We start from the raw sequence: 25,214 nt of genomic DNA on the forward strand, positions 1-25,214 counted from the left end.
ACGAGTGGTTATTTCAGTCAAAGTTGCTCTTCTATCAGCTTAAATCAGTCGGCCCATTCTCCTCTGGCCTCTAGCATCAACAAGGCATTTTCGCCCACAGGACTGCCGCATACTGGATGTTTTTCCCTTTTCATACCATTCTTTGTAAACCCTAGAAATGGTTGTGCGTGAAAATCCCAGTAACTGAGCAGATTGTGAAATATTCAGACCGGCCCGTCTGGCACCAACAACCATGCCACGCTCAAAATTGCTTAAATCACCTTTCTTTCCCATTCAGACATTCAGTTTGGAGTTCAGGAGATTGTCTTGACCAGGACCACACCCCTAAATGCATTGAAGCAACTGCCATGTGATTGGTTGGTTAGATAATTGCATTAATGAGAAATTGAACAGGTGTTCCTAATAATCCTTTAGGTGAGTGTATAATGACACTTGATGTGTGACATAAATACTATCGATTGTAGGGCTTTATTAAACACGCAAATAATTTAAATAAGTATGTTATATATTCGAACACAGTACATGCCCCAGTACATTTGGAGAACAATATTGGTGGTTGTACTGTGTGAAAGATTGAGCTATCACCACAGTGAGATGCCCTCATCCAAGGACAGCTGAATGTGCCAAGTTGCCCCCAGAAGACAAAAGAACAGTTTGAAAGTTTAAAAAAATAAAAACATCACACTTGCTGTGTTTTGCCAAAAACTCAGAATCACCATAACAGCAGGTACACGGAAGAGGCAGAAAAAAAGAAGAAGCTATTGAGGTATTAGATAGTTGAATCATGCTTTACAATAACGACAATAACAACAAGAAACACTATGTTCACAGTACACTCTAATTAAACTCATTGTATTGTAATGTTGTAGCAAATACTGTCATTCTATCTTACTGAACCTATTCAGGGGCTCTAAATCCTGCACACATATTTGTGATTATTTATATTTTTTAATATTCTGAATAACACTCAATATCAATGGAGTTTGTTGTCTAGCCTGTCTTTCTGATATCAGCTGTTTGGTACATTGTCTGAGGTGAATACTTTGAGGGCACGCTTGAACAATCTACATTAATTACTGCCAATTAGATGAATATACTTAACCCAGTGTTTATTATTATTATTATTATTATTATTATTATTATTATTATTATTATTATTAATAAAACTGATGTCAGTTATTTATTTAAAGTGATAAATCAACCCTATGTGCACACTTTAGAGGTGAATAACAGATCAGAACAAGACCTGCTGGATTAATCAATAAATAGTGAGCATTGTATTCATTAGCATTACTTGGACTGGTTGAACATATTAAAGCGAAGACTCAACAAATGCAATAGAATTGAGTAAATTCTGCTTTATGCCCCTAAAAATGTGCTGGAGAGCAGAAAAGCCCATTAAAGTGTTTAATTAATTCTAATTCGTAAATGGATGTCTTCCAGACTGCAACAGAGAAAAGAACAAGTGAAGGCAAGGGAAGGCAGGGGAAGCAGACTGCCTGATTAAAACAAGCTGGTGGTAAAGAGATTTCCTATAAGATTTACTCACAGCTTTGAAAGGAAACTGCCAGATACATATATTTCAAGAGAGAGAGAAAAAAAAGTCTACAGTGCCTAATTTGGGGGTGTTTCAACTCAGCTCTCTGCTATTAAATGGGTTTAATTACACAGTTAACTGGTTGAACTTAATCTCTCTCCCTCCAGGGTCCAAAATATTCTGTGGGTACCAAGTCCTGAGTCAGCTGTAAAATCTAACACGTGAAATAAGCACAATTTAATTTGGTAACGGAGACACCTCTGACCTATCTGTTGCCAATAACAACTGGCTCTGAAGCAAGGAAAACTGGTGCTGCTGTAGAGGATTCTATAAAACTCCACACTGGCCATTTTGCTATGCTGTAGAAATAATATACAGCAGCCCTCAGTTCCCAGCAGAAGTAGAAAAAGAAGAGTTTCCATTTCCAATTTCTCTGCGGAACTGTAATTATCACTGCACGATAAACCCAATAAAGGAATATACTAAGGAAAGTGGATACAATGATTATTTCAATACAATGGAACTGAAGTTCTCACACCTGACATTGAGCACTACATTAATAAGTTCAAACCATTACTGTGAAAAGGCCATAGCAGAATACATCTTTAAATTAAGGATCATGTTTTCTTCCACAGCTGTTGTCTTGAGCTTCCAAGTCTACATCGCATTTTTTTTTAGATTATATTATTCACCCCTAATTGTACAGTAAGAACAAATAGGTTACACCACAAAAGTAAAATAATGAAAAACAGAAGTGTAAACAATAAAAAGCAATTACATGAATTTGATCTCTCTGGTAGAAATAGTCAGACTTCTGTATTGTATGTTTAGAGAGTACTTCATGCCAATTTAAGTTGGTAATCTGCAAGAAATTTTGAATTTATATTACGAACCTGTCAGTCAAAAGTAACAGTCAAAGCCATTTAAAATATAGGTTTGAAAAAGAATAAGAAATCTAGCAGATAGCTTAAAAAATGTTCATTATTCCTTTTATGATTTTTTGACCTGAGTTATGATTGATACTTAGGTAGTATCTGTGGTGGTGACAACATGTGCTGGATTTTATGTAATTAATCTTAATAACAGGACGATGTAGGATCTGGCATTTAAAATCCTTAAGATCCTCAACCCTTTTATTACAGGATTCCTTTGTGTAATTGGTAATGGATGATTTACAGAGCAAGAATAAATTTAAAACAGCCTGACAGAGATTAAGAACAAATTCAGGCCAAAACGCACTGCCTTCTTGGGCTTGATTCAGAGAGCTTGTTTTTTTTTTTTTTTTTTTTTTTCTCCCTGTGCTGTATCATTACATCCAATTTAATTTCTGAAAGGATAAAAATAAATAAGCCTATTTAGCAAAGACTCAAAGATTTGAGTAGAAATCAAGATAAATTCAGAACAAAACAGAGTAGTAAAGTAACAGCTTTATCACTGATTTAGCAAAGCTTTTGATAAGGTTCCACACCAAAAACTGATCCTCAAACTGGAAGCTGTAGGCATTCAGGGTAATGTAAGTAGATGGATTATGAACTGGTTGATTTATAGGAAACAGAGGGTGTCGATTAGAGGAGTTGCTTCTAACTGGAGTGAGGTTGTGAGTGGAGATCCACAGGGGTCAGTATTAGGGCCTTTGCTTTTTCTAAATCTATATTACTGATCTGGGATAGTTAGCAAACTTGTAAAATTTGCAGATGATACTAAAATAGGTGGCTCGGCATATACAATATTCAGTTGTGGGCCGACACCTGGCAGATGAAATTCAGTGTGGACAAGTGCAAGGTATTACATCCAGGTAACAAAAATGTCCACTATAATGGCACTATAATAGCACTATAGGAGGAATAGTATTGCATGAGAAAGACCTAGGAGTCTATGTGGACTCCTCACTTTCTACATCTAAACAATGTAGGGAAGCAATAAAAAAGGCAAACAGGATGTTAGGGTATATTGTCAAAAGTGTAGAATATAAAACAAGGACAGTAATTTTCAGACTGTACAATGCACTAGTTAGAGCTCATCTGGATACTGTGGACAGTTCTGGGCTCCACACTTCAAGAAAGATATCGCTGCTCTAGAGACAGTTCAGAGGAGAGCAACCAGACTTATTCCAGGTCTGAAGGGAATGTCCTACTGAGAGACTGAGGGAACTGAACCTTTTCACCCTGGAACAGATGAGGCTACGTGGGGACTTGATTCAAGTCTTCAAGATCATGAAAGGCATCGACCACATCAAAGCAGAGGAGCTTTTCCAGCAGGGACACACGCACCCGGGGACACAAATGGAAATTGGGTTTAAAGGCATATATATACACTCACCTAAAGGATTATTAGGAACACCATACTAATACTGTGTTTGACCCCCTTTCGCCTTCAGAACTGCCTTAATTCTACGTGGCATTGATTCAACAAGGTGCTGAAAGCATTCTTTACAAATGTTGGCCCATATTGATAGGATAGCATCTTGCAGTTGATGGAGATTCGTGGGATGCACATCCAGGGCACGAAGCTCCCGTTCCACCACATCCCAAAGATGCTCTATTGGGTTGAGATCTGGTGACTGTGGGGGCCAGTTTAGTACAGTGAACTCATTGTCATGTTCAAGAAACCAATTTGAAATGATTCGACCTTTGTGACATGGTGCATTATCCTGCTGGAAGTAGCCATCAGAGGATGGGTACATGGTGGTCATAAAGGGATGGACATGGTCAGAAACAATGCTCAGGTAGGCCGTGGCATTTAAACGATGCCCAATTGGCACTAAGGGGCCTAAAGTGTGCCAAGAAAACATCCCCCACACCATTACACCACCACCACCAGCCTGCACAGTGGTAACAAGGCATGATGGATCCATGTTCTCATTCTGTTTACGCCAAATTCTGACTCTACCATCTGAATGTCTCAACAGAAATCGAGACTCATCAGACCAGGCAACATTTTTCCAGTCTTTAACTGTCCAATTTTGGTGAGCTTGTGCAAATTGTAGCCTCTTTTTCCTATTTGTAGTGGAGATGAGTGGTACCAGGTGGGGTCTTCTGCTGTTGTAGCCCATCCGCCTCAAGGTTGTACGTGTTGTGGCTTCACAAATGCTTTGCTGCATACCTCGGTTGTAACGAGTGGTTATTTCAGTCAAAGTTGCTCTTCTATCAGCTTGAATCAGTCGGCCCATTCTCCTCTGACCTCTAGCATCAACAAGGCATTTTCGCCCACAGGACTGCCGCATACTGGATGTTTTTCCCTTTTCACACCATTCTTTGTAAACCCTAGAAATGGTTGTGCGTGAAAATCCCAGTAACTGAGCAGATTGTGAAATACTCAGACCGGCCCATCTGGCACCAACAACCATGCCACGCTCAAAATTGCTTAAATCACCTTTCTTTCCCATTCAGACATTCAGTTTGGAGTTCAGGAGATTGTCTTGACCAGGACCACACCCCTAAATGCATTGAAGCAACTGCCATGTGATTGGTTGGTTAGATAATTGCATTAATGAGAAATTGAACAGGTGTTCCTAATAATCCTTTAGGTGAGTGTATATATATATATATATATATATATATATATTGAGTTTATTAATACTATGCTCTAATTACATTTGATTTTCACTTTAGAAAGAAAAGGTTGAACCTGTTAAATGATCTAGCTATCTCTGTTTTGGTAAGAAACTAAGCAAAAGAGCTGTGATTCCCTTTGTTGGTTCTCCCAGTGCTGCTCAGGGGTGACTGTCAGATTTCACTGTGTCTTCATCATCATTAGCACAGGATCGACATGGGAAGAAAGACCACCTCAGCACATTCTCTAGTAGACACTCAGACGTGGTTGGTGACCATGTTGACTTGGGCAGCACCTTAAAAACCACTACAAAATATTCCAGGTTTGAAACTTAACAAAAACATAGACCTACAAGGAGCACCAACTGGCTCCAATTCAAAGTAAAACGATTCAGGGTTTCTGGACATCTAATAATCTTATCACAGACTTGAACTCATGAATATTTGCTTTATGAAAAGAAATACGTGTCTGAAAAGTCATGGACCATTAGAAGATCTATTACTAGGAACTTGTTGAAACATTAGAGCTGCAGACACTTGCAGACATTAAACATATGCACAACCTAATGTGGCATGCTAAACCTTTAAATATTTAGTAATAGCATGATAAAGTCTCATTTTGCTGTTCTCCCTGAATAAATTGTTGGACGTGAAAAGCGTCGATTCATTCTATGTGGTTTCAGAGGCACAATGTGTGTTGCGTTATGGATTATGAGTGTGCTTCAGGGCATGTTATTTAACTTTTCAGTTAAATAAAACTGAAACTGTCTGAGCCAACATAAACAGATACAGAGAATAACTGTTGCAGAGTTGATGGGAAATGCATTTTTAATAGCTGTCCACTACTGAATTTGATTTTTGAATTATCTTTTTTTTTTTTTTTTTCAACATTTTTTACCTAAGGGATTTTTCAGCAGAGAGAGAGAGAGAAAAAAAAAGTGACTTCATACAGTGAGTGAAAAAAGTATTTGATCCCCTGCTGATTTTGTACGTTTGCCCACTGACAAAGAAATGATCAGTCTATAATTTTAATGGTAGGTGTATTTTAACAGTGAGAGACAGAATAACAACAAAAAAATTCAGAAAAACGCATTTCAAAAAAGTTATACATTGATTTGCATGTTAATGAGGGAAATAAGTATTTGACCCCTTCGACTTAGTACTTGGTGACAAAACCCTTGTTGGCAATCACAGAGGTCAGACGTTTCTTGTAGTTGGCCACCAGGTTTGCACACATCTCAGGAGGGATTTTGTCCCACTCCTCTTTGCAGATCCTCTCCAAGTCATTAAGGTTTCGAGGCTGACGTTTGGCAACTCGAACCTTCAGCTCCCTCCACAGATTTTCTATGGGATTAAGGTCTGGAGACTGGCTAGGCCACTCCAGGACCTTAATGTGCTTCTTCTTGAGCCACTCCTTTGTTGCCTTGGCTGTGTGTTTTGGGTCATTGTCATGCTGGAATACCCATCCACGACCCATTTTCAATGCCCTGGCTGAGGGAAGGAGGTTCTCACCCAAGATTTGACGGTACATGGCCCCGTCCATCGTCACTTTGATGCGGTGCAGTTGTCCTGTCCCCTTAGCAGAAAAACACCCCCAAAGCATAATGTTTCCACCTCCATGTTTGACGGTGGGGATGGTGTTCTTGTGGTCATTCCTCTTCCTCCAAACACGGCGAGTTGAGTTGATGCCAAAGAGCTCGATTTTGGTCTCATCTGACCACAACACTTTCACCCAGTTCTCCTCTGAATCATTCAGATGTTCATTGGCAAACTTCAGACGGGCCTGTACATGTGCTTTCTTGAGCAGGGGGACCTTGTGGGCGCTGCAGGATTTCAGTCCTTCACGGCGTAGTGTGTTACCAATTGTTTTCTTGGTGACTATGGTCCCAGCTGCCTTGAGATCATGAACAAGATCCTCCCGTGTAGTTCTGGGCCGATTCCTCACCGTTCTCATGATCATTGAAACTCCACGAGGTGAGATCTTGCATGGAGCCCCAGACCGAGGGAGACTGACAGTTATTTTGTGTTTCTTCCATTTGCGAATAATCGCACCAACTGTTGTCACCTTCTCACCAAGCTGCTTGGCGATGGTCTTGTAGCCCATTCCAGCCTTGTGTAGGTCTACAATCCTGTCCCTGACATCCTTGGACAGCTCTTTGGTCTTGGCCATGGTGGAGAGTTTGGAATCTGATTGATTGATTGCTTCTGTGGACAGGTGTCTTTTATACAGGTAACGAGATTAGGAGCACTCCCTCCCTACAGCTCGTTACCTGTATAAAAGATACCCGGGAGCCAGAAATCTTGATGATTGATAGGGGATCAAATACTTATTTCACTCATTAACATGCAAATCAATTTATAACTTTTGTGAAATGCGTTTTTCTGGATTTTTTTGTTATTATTCTGTCTCTCACTGTTAAAATACACCTACCATTAAATCAGCAGGGGATCAAATACTTTTTTTCCTCACTGTACATGATAATGGAACAACTCAAACAAATAAAGGTTTGATAGCTTTTGAGAAATTGTTTTGGGAATGTGGGAAACCAGGATTAGATAGAACTATCAAAGTATGACTGAATTGTTAGACAGTTGACATGTAGAAAAATAATACAATTACACCAAACCAAACCTTTTAAAAGAAATCATTAAATTAAAAATGTAAAATTTAAATGTAAAAGAAAGATTCAGCACCACATACATAGCCTATCGAGTCTATGCAGACCACTGTCTTCACTAGGGGCCAGTATTTGGGACACAAAGAGCTTTGCACCACCGGACTGTCGGAAACACAGAGAAATAATCTTGTACTTCGGCCTAGTCATCATCTTAAGAAAATGTAAAGTCAGAAGGCAAGATACTTAAAGAGTTTACCAAACAGATCAGCTACCTAAGTCTAATTTAACAAATGCCACAGAATCCTTATCATGATTAAAGTCATCCAGAAAAAAAAAAAAGGATGAACTTCGGGAGGAGTTTTAAAGATGCCGTGTTTACGAGAAGAGCATTAAATATTTATCAAAAGCTCTAAGAACTGCACAGTCATTCAAATAACAGAGCATTAGATGGAAGTAGAGGATCTTACTAGACAAATGGCCAATCTCATTTTGAAAGACTTTAAGTAATTTAAAAAACAATGCACAATAGGTGTTGTAAGCCTGTGCAAACAATCAGAGGACCAAGCAACCACAGCAGGACAATATCCACTTCACAATGGTACATTAAACACAAATGGGAAAAAGTGAACAAAAAGTGAAGTGCTCTGTTTGTTTTACTGCAGTACCGTCATATGAAAGAATTTGCAAATAGTCCCCATGTGTCTTTCTGCAAATAAATCTTGTACTGGGATGCTCATTTCCAAAAGGAGAGGGAATTATAGGAGGAACCCTGAGCAGAAGTAAATCAGATGGTATTAATCTGCCGATCTGTTTATCACTCCTGAGCGACCCTCTGCTTCCTGTCTTCTATAGGCTAATCCGTGTTACTCAAGCAAGACATACCGATGTTCAGCGTCTTTCACAAAGCCCAAAATGACAATCAGTGGTTTGTGCGATCAGAAAAGAAGCACTTTGCAGTTGTATTTTTGTAATGTTTCTATTGTAACGAAACACACAAAATCTTTCTAAAACAAAGTGATGCTCTAATTTATGGATTGAGCAGCTTGGAGACACAAGTCTATTCTGATGTGTGTGCTGGGTTACGGAGGAGGGGACTTTATCTTCTTATCAACTGGGGTAAGAAGAAATGCCTGCCAGACCATGGACTTTGACAGGGACAAGGACTTTTTGACATCCAAGAGCCTTCAAGAGAAAAACAAAGCATTCATAAGGGTTCAGACACATTCCTCAGAACCACTTTAAAAAAAATCCAGATTCTGATCTTTCAGGAGACACTGGAATGTAAAGACACCCTCCTCCATCAAACATAAAAGGTCACTCCCTACGTGTGTAGCGGCTGAGCGTGTTGCCAACATTTTGGTTAGAGCTGCTGAAACAGAAATTAAATCACAAGCTACAGGGTGCTAAATCAATTAAGCATATTTGCCATAGCCAAATTTCTTCATGCTTCAAAACCAATTACTGTACTGGTACAACACAAACATAAGCATTATTATATGATTACATATCCTACAATTACTTTTTAATAATAATAACATTTCCAAATGGGAATGTGGAACTGTGGAGTGATGGGGGGAACTCATTATCACAGTACCTTTCATATATAATCAAGTGTCAAACCAACACAATTGTTCTCCAGTGCACACAAGCAAACTGGTGCAAAAAGAGCAGACTTGGAAAATAAGGACTTAATGCTGCCAGTAATAACAGAAAGTGGGGAAGGGTGTCAAAGGGAAACCATCCACAGTCCCAGTAAAATACAATCAAGAGCAATCAGGCACTCAAATGAGATTTATGTTGTGAGTGGAAACAAAGGATATCAAACCATTTCATATGGAAACACTAAGAGCTTATGCTAAGGGCTGAGCATGTTTTTTAAAGAATAACTCCTTGCAAAGTATAAGCCCTGAGCTGTATGGAAGAAGGTAACCAGGGAAAGGGTAGTTTTGGTCCCACCCATGCCCCCACACCATACTAAACATATTGAACAAATTCTTATTTACAATAAAGATTCCATTAAAAAAGAAATCTGAACTGTTATATCGCCAATAGCAATGATGTCTTCTTCCAGAAACCATAGCAGGTCTGGTTATACATTGCATACAGTAAATATCCTATTTATAAAGCTCTGGTGTCAGTGTCCAAAGCCAAGTCACACACAAGAAACCAAGGGTGGGAACATGAAAAATCTGTGGTAAGCAAGTCTCAAACTGTAAGTTACAACTGACTGCCTTCAATCTAAACAGAACTTAAAAAGACACACATATGTAATACGTTTACTTTCTCCCTCTTTTCATACCCTTTATAAACAACTCAAGCTGAAATGCTGAGTAATTAAAGATTCAGCAATTAGACTTCAAACATAACTGGTGTTGAAAAATTAGTCCATTGTTACTGTAGCCTGCTGAATTCCATGTCTGTGTGACTAAGATTTAAAAGTGCAAGCCCACACGTTACCTATTTTTTATGCCAGGGTTTTCATTGAAGGCGTTAAGTGACAATGATGAACTGTCAGTCTCCGTTCACTCTGTGAGCTCCGTAAGCTCTCTTTTTCACAAATCCGACTGCCATCCCCTGGCAGTCCTACCACCCCCTGCACCACTGGACACCGCCATTTTGAAAGTGATAACAAGAAAGTGCAAAAAAACGATTAGATTGTGAATAATGAAAAAAACACAATTTAATAACACACCCTGCATTGCATTTATTATTATTACCAGTATTAAAAAACAACAAAAAAAAACCAGAATGATATATAAGAACAGAATGTTTTGCCAAGACAGCAAGGTCGTCTGTTACAGACCTGTTTATCTTAACAGTAAAATTCATTATTTGTTTGTCTCTGAATTTGCAGTGTACTGCTATGTTTCTCTGGAGCCAGGCGGATAGTTCCTGTATGTTATTTAGACACTGTATAGTCTCTCTCCAAACCAATTTTCTTTGCCAATTCTAAAATTAAGGAGAAAGTTTCTCTTTGCTTTTTAACATGAATGATTTCTGAATTCTATATGTGAATTGTTATTTTCTTTTTTCAAGTTCGAAACACGTGCATTGAAGTCTGTTACACATGTGTATAGGCCTATATACTCTACAGCTTTAGAAGTACAGTGCCTGGACTTCATAACCTTTCAGTGTAATAAAATCCAGAGAGAGGAATGAAAATAAAAGACCCTACAGAAATAAATGAAACTCACACCAGCACAAACCAAAGGCAGTCCAATCCGAAGATAAATTGTACACTTGGATGTTCTAAATTTGTGTGGCCCAGTGTGAGTATGTTCTCCAACGAGTTAGAGCCGGTTGCCTCCCATACTAGTCCAATGCAAAACAGAGTAAATTGAACTCAACAGACCCAGGTGTTTTAAAACCACAGTCAGTGTTACTGCATAACACATAGTGTTAAAAAAAAAAAAAAGAACACTAACTATAAACTTAAGAAACGCCAGCCCTTTTTGTTGCATTAAAGACACGACTCAATAACATTTAAACGTAGCATTAAATAATACATAAAATACAAAAAACTACGAACTTTTCCTTTATTTTTGTAATGATCCCTTAAATCTTGGGTTTCTTTCTGGCAGACACATTTCTGTTACAATCATCACTTGTTCAAATCTTCAACCTTGTTAGAACATGAAAATGCATGGTTTAAAAAAATAACAGCAAAGTACAGTGGAATGTTCCACTCAGGAGGCAGAGAGATTACATTAAAACACACATCAGTGCAGTCAACTTCCTGTTACATAACAGATTTGCAGACCATTACCCTACAGTGACAGGTTGTCTTTATAAGCTAAAGTTCAAATGTACATGTACTTGAATTATATATGTATTGTATATTCTATATTATGTACTATACTATAATTCTATACTATTCAAAAGCAACGAACTCTCAAAAATGTCCTTGAAATGCAAATTGATTCCAGTCGGTTAGCATAAACGGTTGCAGAATAACTGACTGTGACAAGATCTCCAGTGGATGCACAGCTGTGCCAGGTGTTTAAAAGTGATTACAGACTTCAGACATGCCGGCACATGAACAGGGATCATGTCAATACTTCCCACTGAACTATAAAATAAAGCATATAGGCCTAAGCAATCAAATATGATCCTAAACATCTTTTTGTTCTTGATCTATTAGAAGTAGTATTTGAAAAAAAGAAAAAAAAAAAAAAAAAAAAAAAAAAAAGACTTGCTTTGTCATGAACCAATTTCAATCGATTGGACAATATGTCTAAGCTATTAATGCTGCACACCGAGAGGTATGCAAAAATGCAAAACAATGAAACCTATATTTACAAATAACAGTAGTACAACCACACGGTCATATACAAATACAGATGCTATAACACTATATCTGGTATTTCTTAGGTTTTGCAATATAAGACCTAACACAAACAAAGAAAATACTGAAGTGCAACTGTGTAATCTGTATAAAAACAGCAAGGTTGATATAGGCATAATTACATCAAATGTAATTAAAAACACTACTCCATTAGCACAGGGAAGAGCATGGACTGAAATGAAGTACTGAAACAGGTCTGAAACATACATTTTAAATAAAGGTTCATTAAGCATGCAGAGCAGATTGCTATGAATTGCAACATGCAAAACGGAGGGGGTGCACAGCGTTCAAGCAGAAGATGTCTGTTTAACTCCATTCCTCTTGATTTTAGTCACAGAACACAGGTCTGTACTAGTTTCCAACAAGACGTTTAATTTCAAGCCAATTCACTATACTAATAATATGCGCCCTCCACCCTCACTGGCTGAAAAATACACTGACAAAGACAAGTCTAACCTGTATTTCCAGATGACAAGCGCATATGTAAAAAAAAAAAAAAAAAAGGTATTTTTTCTTCTTACTGTTTACTTTCCACCTCGTTGTAACACCATGCTTCTCGCACAACGAGCGACGTGTTCTAGCATTTTTATTTTTTTCAAATTAATATGCACCTATCAGCACACAAGATTTAATTGAGAATGCACTATATTTAGTTTCTGTTACACACTGTGTGTGGTTGAAGGATCAAAGTAATACTTCACAACCACAAATGAAAGTGATGGTCAAATACACTGTCTGGGGGTGTTTTATGGTTTAATCAGCACACTTTTAAAACTTTATTTTGGGTTAACTTAGATGTACCACGTAAAACACTATGGGCTGGTTTCACAGACCCAGATTAGCACTAGTCGTGGACTACCCAATGATATTTTAGGTAACTGTAGTCCTAGACTAGTGCTTATCAAGGTCTGTGAAACCAGCTGTCAAAGTCCTAGATCTGTACTTTTTTGGGGCACCAAAATATGTAATACAAAGTTGTCCCATAAAGAGTGAATTCAGAAACTTTTAGGGGGGAAAAAAAATCAGGTGGACACATAGTAGTATCTGGACAAAGACCTTCTGTATTGTCATTGTGTAATCACTTGAAAGATGTTTTTCAAAATAACCAATGCACAGAAGAACAATAACTGCTATTAATCTGTTTGAAATGCTATCTTAAAGTGGGCTAATATACATAAGTGTTGGTAAAACCAAGATAACTTAGATAGTAGTCTCCTGATTCCAGCAAAACCAGGAAACTAGCTGTTCACTTGTGTTGCAAGATGTGTTTTTTGTACTTCATGGTGACACTCTTCAGGAAGACGCCATTAGCAGAAGGCAAGAAAATGTACTGACAAGAATAAATAAAATCAATCAATCAAAGCTTTCTACTCACCTCTCTGGCAATACTACTCAAAGCCTCATCCTCAGCGGAGAATCTGTCTTTAATAGGAGCACGCTTCCTTCCAGAACCAGGCGTCCCCATTTCCTCTCCTCACGTCTGATTCAGTCTCCTTGAAATCCAGCAGTGGCCAAAGAAATAAATAATAATGTCTGCCCAGAAAACGTCACAGAACTCTAAAATGAAACAACACAACATGTTTTCATTTATATATTCCCAAAGGATGAAAAAAGATTTAGAAGACTACCACATAAAAGATGGGAAGATGAAATGTTGCAAGCTATATATTGAAGTAAGTGGAAATCTTAGAAAAACCTTCATCCAGTAGTGGATCAATATAAGTTGATGATGATGATGATGTTGTGTGTGTTCATCAATAGTAGTCAAAGCAATTGTGACACACTGCATCAATGAAGGCATAGATCAGACATTAAAATCACTAGGCTAGTTGGATGAAATCACTATTTAAAATTAAATTAACCGAAAACCTTCAAAAAGAGTGACGGTGTAGAACAAGAACTAGGTGGAGGTGAACTCCTTCTGCTGGCCAGTATAAAGCAGAGACAAAGACATACTATATGCAGTGCAGGAAACACAAATAGCATCTTCCTTTGAATTGCTGAGAGACTTATATTTTGTACTGATTATACCAAATCTGAGAAACTTGATGTAAGGTACTGTGCTGAAGAGCAAACCTGCTAACTGATCACTTTATAGAAGTGTTCCAGAATGCTCTAGCAATCAATGATGTTATTAGTTTATACGCAGAAAATACACGTCTGCCCATGTTTCGTCATACATGCAGCCGGAGCTGGGATTGTTCAAGTGAGAATCATGTGTTTTTAGACTGCTGTTGCGCCATTGTGCAGTCAGGTCTAAGTTGCTCTAAAAACTCAAACCAACATCTAGCTTTTGTTCTCTCTGTTTTATTTAGTTCAATTTGGAGAATCCAATTCTAGTGCCCCCTACAACTTATATAATGGTTGGATTTGGTATTATTATTATTATATATTGTAAAAAGTAAAACAATTATATGCATAGCCAATCACTATCAATAGGAGAAAGAATATTAAAAAAAAAAACATACTTGGAAACCTGGAAAAGGGTACTTCACAAGTGTTTCGATTGCAAATTCTGAACTGATTGAACTTCTTCACTAGTATATTCGTGTTCGCACAGAAAGGCAGGAGGTATCAGTATGCCTGCATGAATAGTAAATAAGGCCTGGCAAAGGCGATGCTGTGATTAGGCCTGTCTCACACTGGCAGCTGGCTGTGCTGACAGTCAGTGTTGTGGTTGGAGGTGTTGTTGTACACAGCTAAGAATTTCCATGGAGAAATTGTTGGAAGAAGACACTGCTTAGTGTCCGTTTGTAGTTTGTCCTTTATCAACATCTAAACAATACAATTTTCTTACGCACGTTTAGATTCCTTCTAGCACTGGTATTGGCATATGGTATGTGCACTAGTTGCATTTTCGTTGCTTAATGGGATGCTGATTGAGTTTTCTTTTTTTTTCTTCTAAATTAGACACATATTTAGCATTGCCAGCTGTCACACACATTTCAGATAAAACTGAAAGCAATACCTCAATCTGTTCAAAACCATAACCATAACTCAAATATGTTTGCAAGGAAAGAGGGGCTATATTAGTATTCGTATCATGAAAATAATGACAGACTGCTGAAAAAGGCAGGTAAGATTTCTTATGGATATATTCAGAGAAATGTTTATTTTATGTAATAAAATCTATTAAATATTAATACTGGTCAGGGATTCTCACAAATAAATCTTCCATTTGAGACAAAAAATCTCTCTCTGACAGGCTATGTCTTAAAATGGGCAAGAGAGGGCTCTTATCATATTCTTCAAAGCAGAGGGCTCTGACGAGTACTTTCAGCACCAACAAAGACATACAAATGCCAAAGTATGCAGGATACAGTTAATCCAATGACAGCACTGAGAATGACCCTGTTTTCAATATGTGTGCAACAGGGTTTTATAAACATGACTTATTGAAAGGTAAAAAAAGTTAAAATCAGAATAAAAACTTACATATAACTATGCAATATGCTAATTGCAATCAATGTATAAAACTAAGACAGGACAACTAAAGAGAGATGTTAGAACATTTTTGAAGGGCAATTCACTTCCAAATGTCATAGGCTAGCCAACTAAAAACGGATTGAAATTTGAAATAATGTATTATAATTCTGGTAAAAACATGTAAAACATATAACCATGTTTGTCCTCAAGGAGAATGGAGCTGAACTGAAATGTTGCAGGGACAATCACAGCATGAAACGGCTACTATAAAGTTATTAGTATATCACGTTTGGTGTACATTAGAAAACATGCACAGTGATTCAAAATACTTAAATATATACACTGATTTGAACGGTATAAAATCAATTTTACAGGAAACATCTGCCTATTTACTTTAGACAGTGAACACGTTAAAAAACAAAGTTAGACTTTTCAAACTAATGGAGACCAAAAAAAAAAAAGGAGTGTTTTCTCATTTAGTAGAAGGATGTACCCAAATGAAGTCAATACCTTCCATCATAAACAACTCAACCACAACACTCCTCAATAGGGTTTAGTGACTGGCAGCGAGCATTTTATTTTTCATGCACACCACACAGGGAGGAAACTGGGTTAATAGCCAATAAAATACCGGTTGTTTACTGCAGACAAAGTTATATTTTCAATGGCTGATCGAGAAATAACCCAACACATACTTTCATCTGTCCCTACATCTTGACTCGATCTGCGATCAGACACGTTTTCGCATTTTAATAAATAATAAGCAACACACACACACACACACACACACACACACACACACACACACACACACACACACAACAACTGCTGACTTCAATTACAAATCTAGAAAATCCAGACGGGGTGGATGCACTCTGTTTACCATTAACTAGTATCGGTGTGTCAAAAACAAACGTGGACATTGTAGACTTAATTTTGAAAGAGTGATATACATACAGATCCCTGCGATCCGCCTTTCGATCTTGAAAACGATTTCCCCTTAAAATACCTTTGTGTTTTCAATCCCAAAGAGGCTCGTACCTTATTCAGTGTCCACCGGGTGTGTGATTGTAGTCCAGAGAAGCAGTATCCAGAGAGAGAGGAGGGAGCAAGGTCCCCGATTGAGACAGCAGGCCGGACGCTTTGGATACAGTGTTAATAATGTAACCTCTCCCTGCGCTGTGTGACAGCTACCCCTCAGCCTTCACAGCCAAGGAACCCCGCTTCTTTCTCCGAGGCTTCCCTCCGTTCCTGTTATATTGCCGTTTGTCTGACAGTTGGTCTATATTCCCCCGCTTCCCTGTTTCTTCCGCTGGGAGAAGCCGCTTTTCCCCCTCTCACACTCCGGTTGCTCTTCCCACTCCGCCGCGACTCCAGCAGGCTCGGTCTGTCTTCCTCGCTCGCCCAGCTCCTCGGGGTGACCCGGTGACGTCGCAGTGCCCGGATGTGCGGGGCTGTGGCGGAGGGAGGCACCGCCTGATGACGTCAGCACCACATCGCGTCATACACTCCAACATGGGGCGCTGACGGAGTTCACAACCATCCACTGATACAGCAACACAAACGCTATTGATGTCAAGTCTATTCATAGACATGTGAGCTTGTATGTTGTTGCATAAAATAATTATATGTAGGCTATCCAATACAAAAAATATAAGTTAATCAATCTCCAACAACCAAATATGTAAAAAAAAAAAAAAACATTGTTCAAATATATTGCATATGTTTCAATCGTTAAATGTAGATGTGGAATTATAGTTAAAGTAAATTATAGTGAAAATGTTGTGCATATGCATATAGTGCATGGTGATTTATTCCCCTTTATAGGCTGTATAAGTTGTCTGTATTTTTCTAGAGCAAGGCAAATAAGAACCAAGGCATGAATGCGTAAAAAAAAGAAACACGCAAATAAATATATAAGCTACCAATGTGTAATTAATTGTAATTTCTTTACATTGAACATAACCTAATGACTTGGGTGTCTAAGCGCCCAGGGGGCACATTTTAATGTGGATGACAGCATTTAAGCAACTGAAAGCAATTAAATTAACATTTCCCCTTGGGATGTTACAACAAATGCTAATCTGACAAACCAAGCATTTTTTCCCTAGAGAAACACTCCCTCTGCTGGCGGAAACTATATGTATTTTGCTTTTCCCATTTCCCAATTAAAAAATTGTAGTTTTTGTTTAATTTGACTGAAACTGTTGAGAACTGTGTTATATAGTTCAAACGGCACTAACTAGTGTGGTAATTTAGATGTATTTATGTTCTTTTATTTATTTTTTATATTTGGAATAGGGGGGTGAATTGTGGCATTTATATATTTGCAAACTTCTTGTACAAGTATGATCATTAGAATAAAGAAAAACTACAATATTAAAGAGCGACTTTCCGGTGGGCTGAAAGACGCTTGTAATGATCTACACAACCTGCATGATCCTGTTACGCGTTTTCCGTCGCTGGGCGGGAGCCTGTCCTGCCGTGTCCCTCTCGGAATCCCGTACCACTGTTGCTCGTTTTGCTCCACGTCGGCCGCGCAGGCGCAGTGCTGGCTTTCACTTGAGGGGAGATGAGAGACGGCGAACGGGAAGATAAGGGACACGGAAGACCAGAAGAAGGAGAAAAGTCACCAATTAATAGTGCACCCACCGCCCCGCGTACGACAGCCGAGTTGGCTTCAACATGTTTAAGAAACTGAAGCAGAAGATAAACGAGGAGCAGTCCCCGCAGAAGAGTGCGCAGAGCCCGCAGCAGGCCCAGGTAGGGCAGGCGACTTTACTTTTCCCTGAGACTCTGCGTCTTGTTGGGTGATGAAAGCACGGGCTCTTCGTCACAGATGAAAATGACATGTTATCAGGAGGGCGAAACCAGCTTACAGTGAGTTAGAGCCGAAGCAGAGAGACACCTGTTTCTTTCCTAGACTCTTGTGGTGATTGATTAAGGTCGGCAGCTGATCTGTTGCATTGCATTAACTCATAATGGGATATCTACCAATTCTCCAAGGTTAATGGATTGTGATGTAGTGTAAGGCATTGAAATCAAACGACAGTGGCTTATATATAACCAGAAGGATCTGGAAGCATTTGATCCTGCTCTTTTTGCTGTTTGCTCGCGTTTCATTTTATGATAGGCAGAGAGGAATTCAGATCGCTTCCTCTCAAAACATTATCTGTCAATTAAGTAGCCTGGTGTTTTAAATTACATTCAGGCTGTTGGTTATGTGGAGCTACAGCACATCTATGTGACAGCTTCTGACACTTCTAGCGTCACTCTCACCCGGTGTGTGTCTTTGGTTTAAGGCTATACCTTCGCCAGGCACTCGGGTCAGGTGACAAGCAGGTGTCTCACGTTAGACGAGATGGTTTGACATTCCAAACAAGTGACGATTGCTTGCATGTCATTTAATGGCTGGTTTTAAGCGATTTCACTTTTGCTTAAACCTATGCAAGACTGATGTTCAAAACTGAATTCCGATATATTTTGATACACACTACAATGTGTATTTGTGGCCAGGTTCTTGTAAGCAGTGCTTATGAAAATGAAAGTGTTCCTTCAGCTGAGCTAGTGAGTGCTTTTGAGTGCAGGCAGGTTTGCAAAGTGCCTAAAGTGGTAGTGTGTGTGTTGGGTGGTGTAGTTTAATTAAAATAGGGTAGCATTTGATCTATTTGCAGAATGTTAAAAAAAAAAAAAAATCTACATAAAAAAATGTGCTTCATATATAAAATGAAAGTGGTAAGAGCTGGTAGTGTGATTCTGTATGTTCTGCAAATAGAAGGAAAACCATTGGGGGTGCCTCATATTGCATGCTTGCATGCACCTGACACTGTCTTGCTGTTGGGAATGAAATTGGGTCAAAGAAGGCCTGGGCATGATTTTCAGGCAGGATGTGGATGAGGGTAGAGAGAGAGAGCGAGAAGCTTCTGTCCGTTCTGAATGGCTGGCCTCTCGGCACTAAAAAAGGTGTTCTTGTTACCTGTTTAGTATTGAGATCATATCTGCAATGGTATCCTGACTGCTGGGACATAATAAAGCAGATGCATTTGCTTTTTTGTAATTGAAAGCAGTTTTTGTTGTTGGCAGTAAGACCCAATGTAACTCCCCAGTTTACTAAAAGGTTGTGTTCAGATGCATTATTTATAGTGTTGTGTGCAGAGGAAATGGAACAATTGAAGAGTTTAGGTCAAAGAATGCTGAGGAAATCTTGAACAACTTGTTACTAAAGACATGCCAACACGTTTTTCGCTTGCTACATTATTTCCCCCTAAAATAATGTCACCAATTATCAGCTGTTATGACACTTTGCTTCACGTGGTGTCTCATTGTGGTGTTACTCTCTTGTTTTCCTCTTCACACTGAGGGATATGAGTTGCTCACAGTGAGAAGTTGGTTACATGGCCAATATTCCTCAGATACTGTATATAAGCCATAGTCTTCAGAACCCTAACACCGTCGCTCCAGAATGGCACTAATTGCTTTTCTCGCTTCTTTGGCCAGATCAAGGATATATATTCTGTGAGTATTGTTGTTTTTGCATATGAAAATGCATGCATTGAAATTGCCTTGGTTCTCATCGATTTAATTTTGTATTTGGTTGGGAAATGCATGTTATTATCCTGTTTTGACCATCCTTTCCTTTTGTTGCACTGTTCACTTAAATGTCATCATACTTGTTTTAGAGCAGTTTTCAATACACTTTGCATAATAGACCTGCCCGAGGCTCATAGAGGAGATTCTCTGGGTCATCTCTCTGAAAGCCTTAAAATGAATGACGGTGAAATCATTGAGCAAAGCGCTGAGGTTAATCAAGTATACTTTTTTTAGCCTTAGTTTGCTACAGATTAGAACTCCGCACTGGAAAAGTGGAACACTATTGTACAGACGGGTAGATGACCCCCATGGGACTGAAACACTAAGCTGATTGTTTGCTGTGTGCAGGCGGCTCATGAATTGGAACTGGAGAGCACTGAGATGCATGGGTTAGGTGAAGATATCACTTTACTATCTCCTAGTCTTGTATCGAATGAACAGCAGAACTGAACGTGGTCTCTCATTGTGAAGAAGGAGAGCAGTGCTCTCTAGGCATAATTAGTGATGTGTTTGTGTGTTTGCATGCCTGGTGTATATTAGGTTAATCTGAGATGCAGCTGATCCTATTACAGTGGTGTCCCTTATGGTAAAATTGGCTTTTTTCTTTATTTCTTTGTCAGATACTGTTCAGATACTGAGAGGTTGTTATTTGGTGTAAGGATTTCTTACTGTACAGGTTAAAGCAAACCAGGGATCACAGAAAAGCAAAGGCCTACTACAGTACAACATGCAGCATGTTGTACCTCAGGGTGATCATGGGAAGCAGGTTTGTTAAGACTGTAACATACTGGGCACAATTCCTAATCACACACTTGAAAGCCCTGCCCTAGTCTGTAACGTTAAGACAAGTGATTAACATCAAAGCTCATAGGAAGTGCACGAGGTATCCCTGTATTACTTCTGCAATATTCATACAGAAATTAATTGGGAATTTGTGTAAGATCTGACTGGATTATTATTATTATTTTTTTTTTTCTCGTCACATGTATTTCCACACACTGTTAGCATTGTTGTTTATTACTCCTGTGTCCCCGTATTCCCTGCAGACTCCTCCTGCCACTGCAGCCTCCCCCGCGGGCACCCGTGGCCGAGCCTCGTCCCTCTCCCTCCGCCAGGATGACAGCACCATCACTCCCGATGACAGAGAGGTGAGCTTCTCCTGGTCGCATTTGTTCTCCTGTTGATACACTTCCGCTCGTGTAAAGATCTGAAGTTAGACAGATTGTCCTCTGTGAATCTTGGAATAGTTTTATTGAAATAGTTTTTCCCATAGATGATTGTTGTTGTTGTTATTATTGATAGTAAAAAAAAAAAAAGTATGTAGGTGTGGTAAAACTACAAGTACAGAAAACATGTAGCAGTATTATTTGTATTCTGCTTTAAATAATTTAAGGCTAGTAGAAGGTTTAGGTTTGAAATGATAAGCACTAGACTGGAGGGCTCAATAAATCAAAGCTGACGATCTAATTGAGGATAAGCTTCACACTGTTTGCATCTTAGGCTAATGGATGCACTAAGAGTTTCTAGGCACACAAGAACACAATCATTAACAAGGGAGCTGCATGAAATGTGACCTGCATTGCAGTGCCTGTTACTAGCCAGGACTTAACATTTTAACATTTTCACTTCTTATCCACAAGAGGTGTGTTTCAACTAATGCTACTCTACTGCTTCTGGGACGGTGCTCAGACTGTTGACCAATGGAGGGTTCAGGAATTGTGGGTGTACAGATAATGTGTTACAGCATTTCACTGAATTAGAAAACAATTGCAGTACTGCAAAATACATTTTATTTATAAAAAATAAAAAAAACTTTGGAGCTAAAACCTTCAAACTAAAGTTAACCAGTTATTATATATAAAGACAGCATTTGTTTTTTAAGTTGCATGCAGCATAATTACATGAATGAACAGCAGGCAGAATCACAAATAATTAGAAATAAACTTTTATTCAAATATAATGATGTCACACTTTCATTCAGCAAAGATAAAAAGGTGTCAAGCATCATCCCCAGTTTTATTTGCTATAGATACTTGTATTAAGATAAATATATATGAATTTGTATGGATTCAAGTTTTTGTCTGTTTCTGTATTGTGAGAACCCTGTAAAGTCACAATGTTAGACTGTGCACTTTAACCAGGATACCAGGATTCAATTATCGTGTATAACTCCTTCCTTTCATGCCATAGGATATATTAAATGGCATACAAGTAGACAGAACCAGTAGAATATATAAAATAATGTAAAAGCCTGAAGTAAATTAATAAGATTTGTGGAAAAGTAATAAAACCTTCCCAGCTGCCTTTGGAATATGTTCATTTCACCACGGTCTGAGATGTTTGTAAGGATTGTGGAACACTTGATTTTTCTTGGATTTTACATATCAAGAATGCCATCAACATGTTGGTTTTCCATTCTACTTTTTCTCTTTAACTTATGATCAAAGAAGTCTAGTCCACCCCCCCTTTGATTAACTTTAAATGTAATGTAGTTTGCAATCATTTGTAATGTAAAATTGAGAATGACTCCTTGTTGTTTTGCCTTCAGCCTTTGCTGTGCTTCTAATGTCTGGAGAGGATAAAAAAGAGAAAAGGAAAAGGAAATGAAAAAAGCCACACAAGGGTATTTTCTGCAGGGCTCGGACTTTGGCATTCAGATGGTTTTGAATGCCTTTTTCTAGCAGTTTTCAAACCCCAGCTCTGACCTAATGTGGGGATCATCATTGCAATGTTTCCATTTCTTGGCCACCAGCACCTTTCAATAAATACAACTGGGGCACGCTTGATATTTTGAGGTCTCTGGTAGAGGCGGCAAACTGTATTCAAATTTGAGGATTTAAACTCGATGTAAATGACATTTATACGACCCATAGCGGCTAATCAGTCCGCAGGTAATTGATCAAATTCAATCAGCAAGCTGATAACTCTTTCCAGATCCCATTTAAACTTCATTACTGTGGGAGTGTCTGTATTCTTGGGGGGTTCTGCTGGCCACCTCTATTTCACCATCAAGGTTTGTGTTTGGTTGGTTCTCGCCTGGTCTTTATCCCTTTGGCCTCACCTTTTGAATGCTCACAAAAAAATCTGCTGCACTCAGAAATACCTGGGATACAAGGTAAATGTATATTTAAAAGATGTGATTGCAAGGAGAACAGACCAGAGATGGACAAAATAAGTTTTTGAATGGATACCAAGACATGAGAAGACCTAGAAGGCCGCATATTAAAAGATGAAATAAGATTGTTAACAGAGGCAAAGAGACACTGTACATCGAAACAGGCAGAGATATCTTGGTGAGGCCTTCATCCAGCAGTGGATCAATAAAGGCTGATTATGATATATAACCTATATAAATGTACACACCCACAAGTTTTTTTTTTTTTTTTAATATTATTAATACTGTAAATGTAATACTTTTGCACGTCAAATTGTATATTGTTTCTAAATTAGTTTTACATACATAGTTTTACAAGACTAGGAGATAAACAAGAAGCCCTTAAAACATAACCATTTTGGTGTATTCCATCTGAAAAAATAAAATAAAAATCAGCCCCTCAGTTATTTCAAGGAGCTTGAAACACATCACATATTGCGTGCTTCTGGCAGTCCAGAATTAGGCATTAGGCCAATTATTTTTTTGCAGTAAAGATTACGGTAAAAAACCCACCTTGATAGACACCTGGTGCTGCTTGAAGCCGTAGCTATCCAGGACAGATCTGAACTGTTCAAATCTGCAGCTGTTCTTTTGTTTGGTCACAATCCAGCCGCATCACGGGACCTTAAAAAAGAAGTTCGGTCATTCCAGTCTGTACCAGCTGATAAAATGTTGAGCCGTTGACACGCGAGGAGAATCAGATACCAGTGCCCAGTGTGTTTATTAAAAAGAAACCTACAATATCCTGGTAAACTTTTTCAGATACCTTTCACATGCTTCTAAGAAAATTTAAAATAAAAACAAAGAAAATACGGCAACAAGATTTTGTAAACATTTTTTTGACAGGTAGGCTTCAGTCCCAGTGTTGACCTCAGCTTCTCGAGCGCTGATGTCACACAACAAACCAAGTTCATCTATCAGCCAGCATTCCACTGGTGAGGACAAACGTGTAAATATAGGCCAGATTTCTTGGTGTCACTGTTATCTTCATTTGGATATTTATTTTTTCTGGAAAAATCTCGACCATCAGGTCAGCTCATGGAGTCAATTACTTTTCTTCTGTGCAATTTCATTATTATTATTTTATATTTTATTTTTTTCTCATTGCTCTTTGTTTCCCTTCTCCCTCCCTGCTAATTGCACTGACTGAGGCAGCTGCTAGCCGGGATGATAGCAGAGCCTGCTTTTCTCTCTGAGTATACTATCTTTGCTCTGGACCGTACCAAACGACCTAAAGCGTCTCAGATTGCCAGTGCGGTGAGTCCCTCACCCCCCACCACCCCTGCCCCACCCTCCCGGAGCGATGCCTTTGGTGGGGTAGGAGAGTCCTTGTAGGGCAAGTGAAAAGACTTGCTGCTTGCGACCTGCTATCTCTCTCTCTCTATCTCTATCACACTCTCTCCTCTTCTCTCTTGCGCTCTTAATCAAAGGCATCTCACCTCTCTAACCCTGCACTTAACCCAGAGGGACCAGTATGTGGGATTAAAAACGAAATATCGTGCACAAGAGTAAAAACAAATTACTTTAATTTAAGGCTTGTTTGCTTTTTTGCAGATTGCTGGTTTATATTTCCTTATTCTTATTTTAATTTGTGGCATACCTAAAGGAATGATTGTTTCCCTTTGCCCTTAGTTCCCCCTCCAACCCCTGTCCCTTTAGTGTCTTGGTATATGTGACATTCTCCCCGCAGTCCACAGATACAGAGCAGAGCTGAGGACTGTGGACAGAGATAGGTCAGCAAGGCACTTCTCCGCGCTAGTACAAGAGATTGTAGGCTTTACTCTGGTGAACGTACAGTCAACATTAACATATAATAAGGTATTTTTGTTGCTTGTGTTTTTGACAAATTGAATAATGCAAGTGTTGAAACTGGGTGCTTAACTCAAAGACTGCTGATTCCTGCAGATACGTGACATGTCTTTTCACATATGGAATTCTAGGAATCCAGTCTATATATCTATCCATCTTTTTACACTCATTCTTGTTTAAAGGA

The 25,214-nt window shown here is 38.7% G+C and overlaps 2 protein-coding genes across 24 annotated transcripts in view; one reads left to right on the forward strand and one right to left on the reverse strand.

Moving 5' to 3' along the window:
* The window catches only part of lrrfip2 (leucine rich repeat (in FLII) interacting protein 2), a 59,973-nt gene extending 43,067 nt beyond the window's left edge, over positions 1 to 16,906 (reverse strand). For 5 of the 19 annotated variants that reach the window (XM_066690463.1, XM_066690451.1, XM_066690448.1 and 2 more), the window contains exons 1-2: positions 16,519 to 16,906; positions 13,427 to 13,608 (exon numbers count right to left, since the gene is read on the reverse strand). In XM_066690463.1, the coding sequence (XP_066546560.1) occupies positions 13,427 to 13,516 (90 nt within the window). In that variant the 5' untranslated portion in view covers positions 13,517 to 13,608; positions 16,519 to 16,906. The remainder of the gene's footprint in view (positions 1 to 13,426; positions 13,609 to 16,518) is intronic. The other 14 variants (XM_066690447.1, XM_066690454.1, XM_066690450.1 and 11 more) reach the window with 7 other exon arrangements.
* A 1,107-nt stretch (positions 16,907 to 18,013) lies between these two features.
* Positions 18,014 to 25,214, forward strand: part of golga4 (golgin A4) — a 54,300-nt gene continuing 47,099 nt past the window's right edge. For 4 of the 5 annotated variants that reach the window (XR_010805005.1, XM_066691253.1, XM_066691254.1 and 1 more), the window contains exons 1-2: positions 18,014 to 18,240; positions 21,114 to 21,215. Coding sequence is in view for 4 of the 5 variants with exons in the window: in XM_066691253.1 (XP_066547350.1) it covers positions 18,163 to 18,240; positions 21,114 to 21,215 (180 nt within the window). In the remaining variant the exon portion in view is untranslated. Of the gene's footprint in view, positions 18,241 to 21,113; positions 21,216 to 24,329; positions 24,479 to 25,214 lie in introns of those variants that run through there. The other variant, XM_066691256.1, reaches the window with a different exon arrangement.

This window comes from Amia ocellicauda, chromosome 18 (genome assembly GCF_036373705.1).
Source record: "Amia ocellicauda isolate fAmiCal2 chromosome 18, fAmiCal2.hap1, whole genome shotgun sequence".
In the NCBI taxonomy this organism is placed as follows: domain Eukaryota; kingdom Metazoa; phylum Chordata; class Actinopteri; order Amiiformes; family Amiidae; genus Amia; species Amia ocellicauda.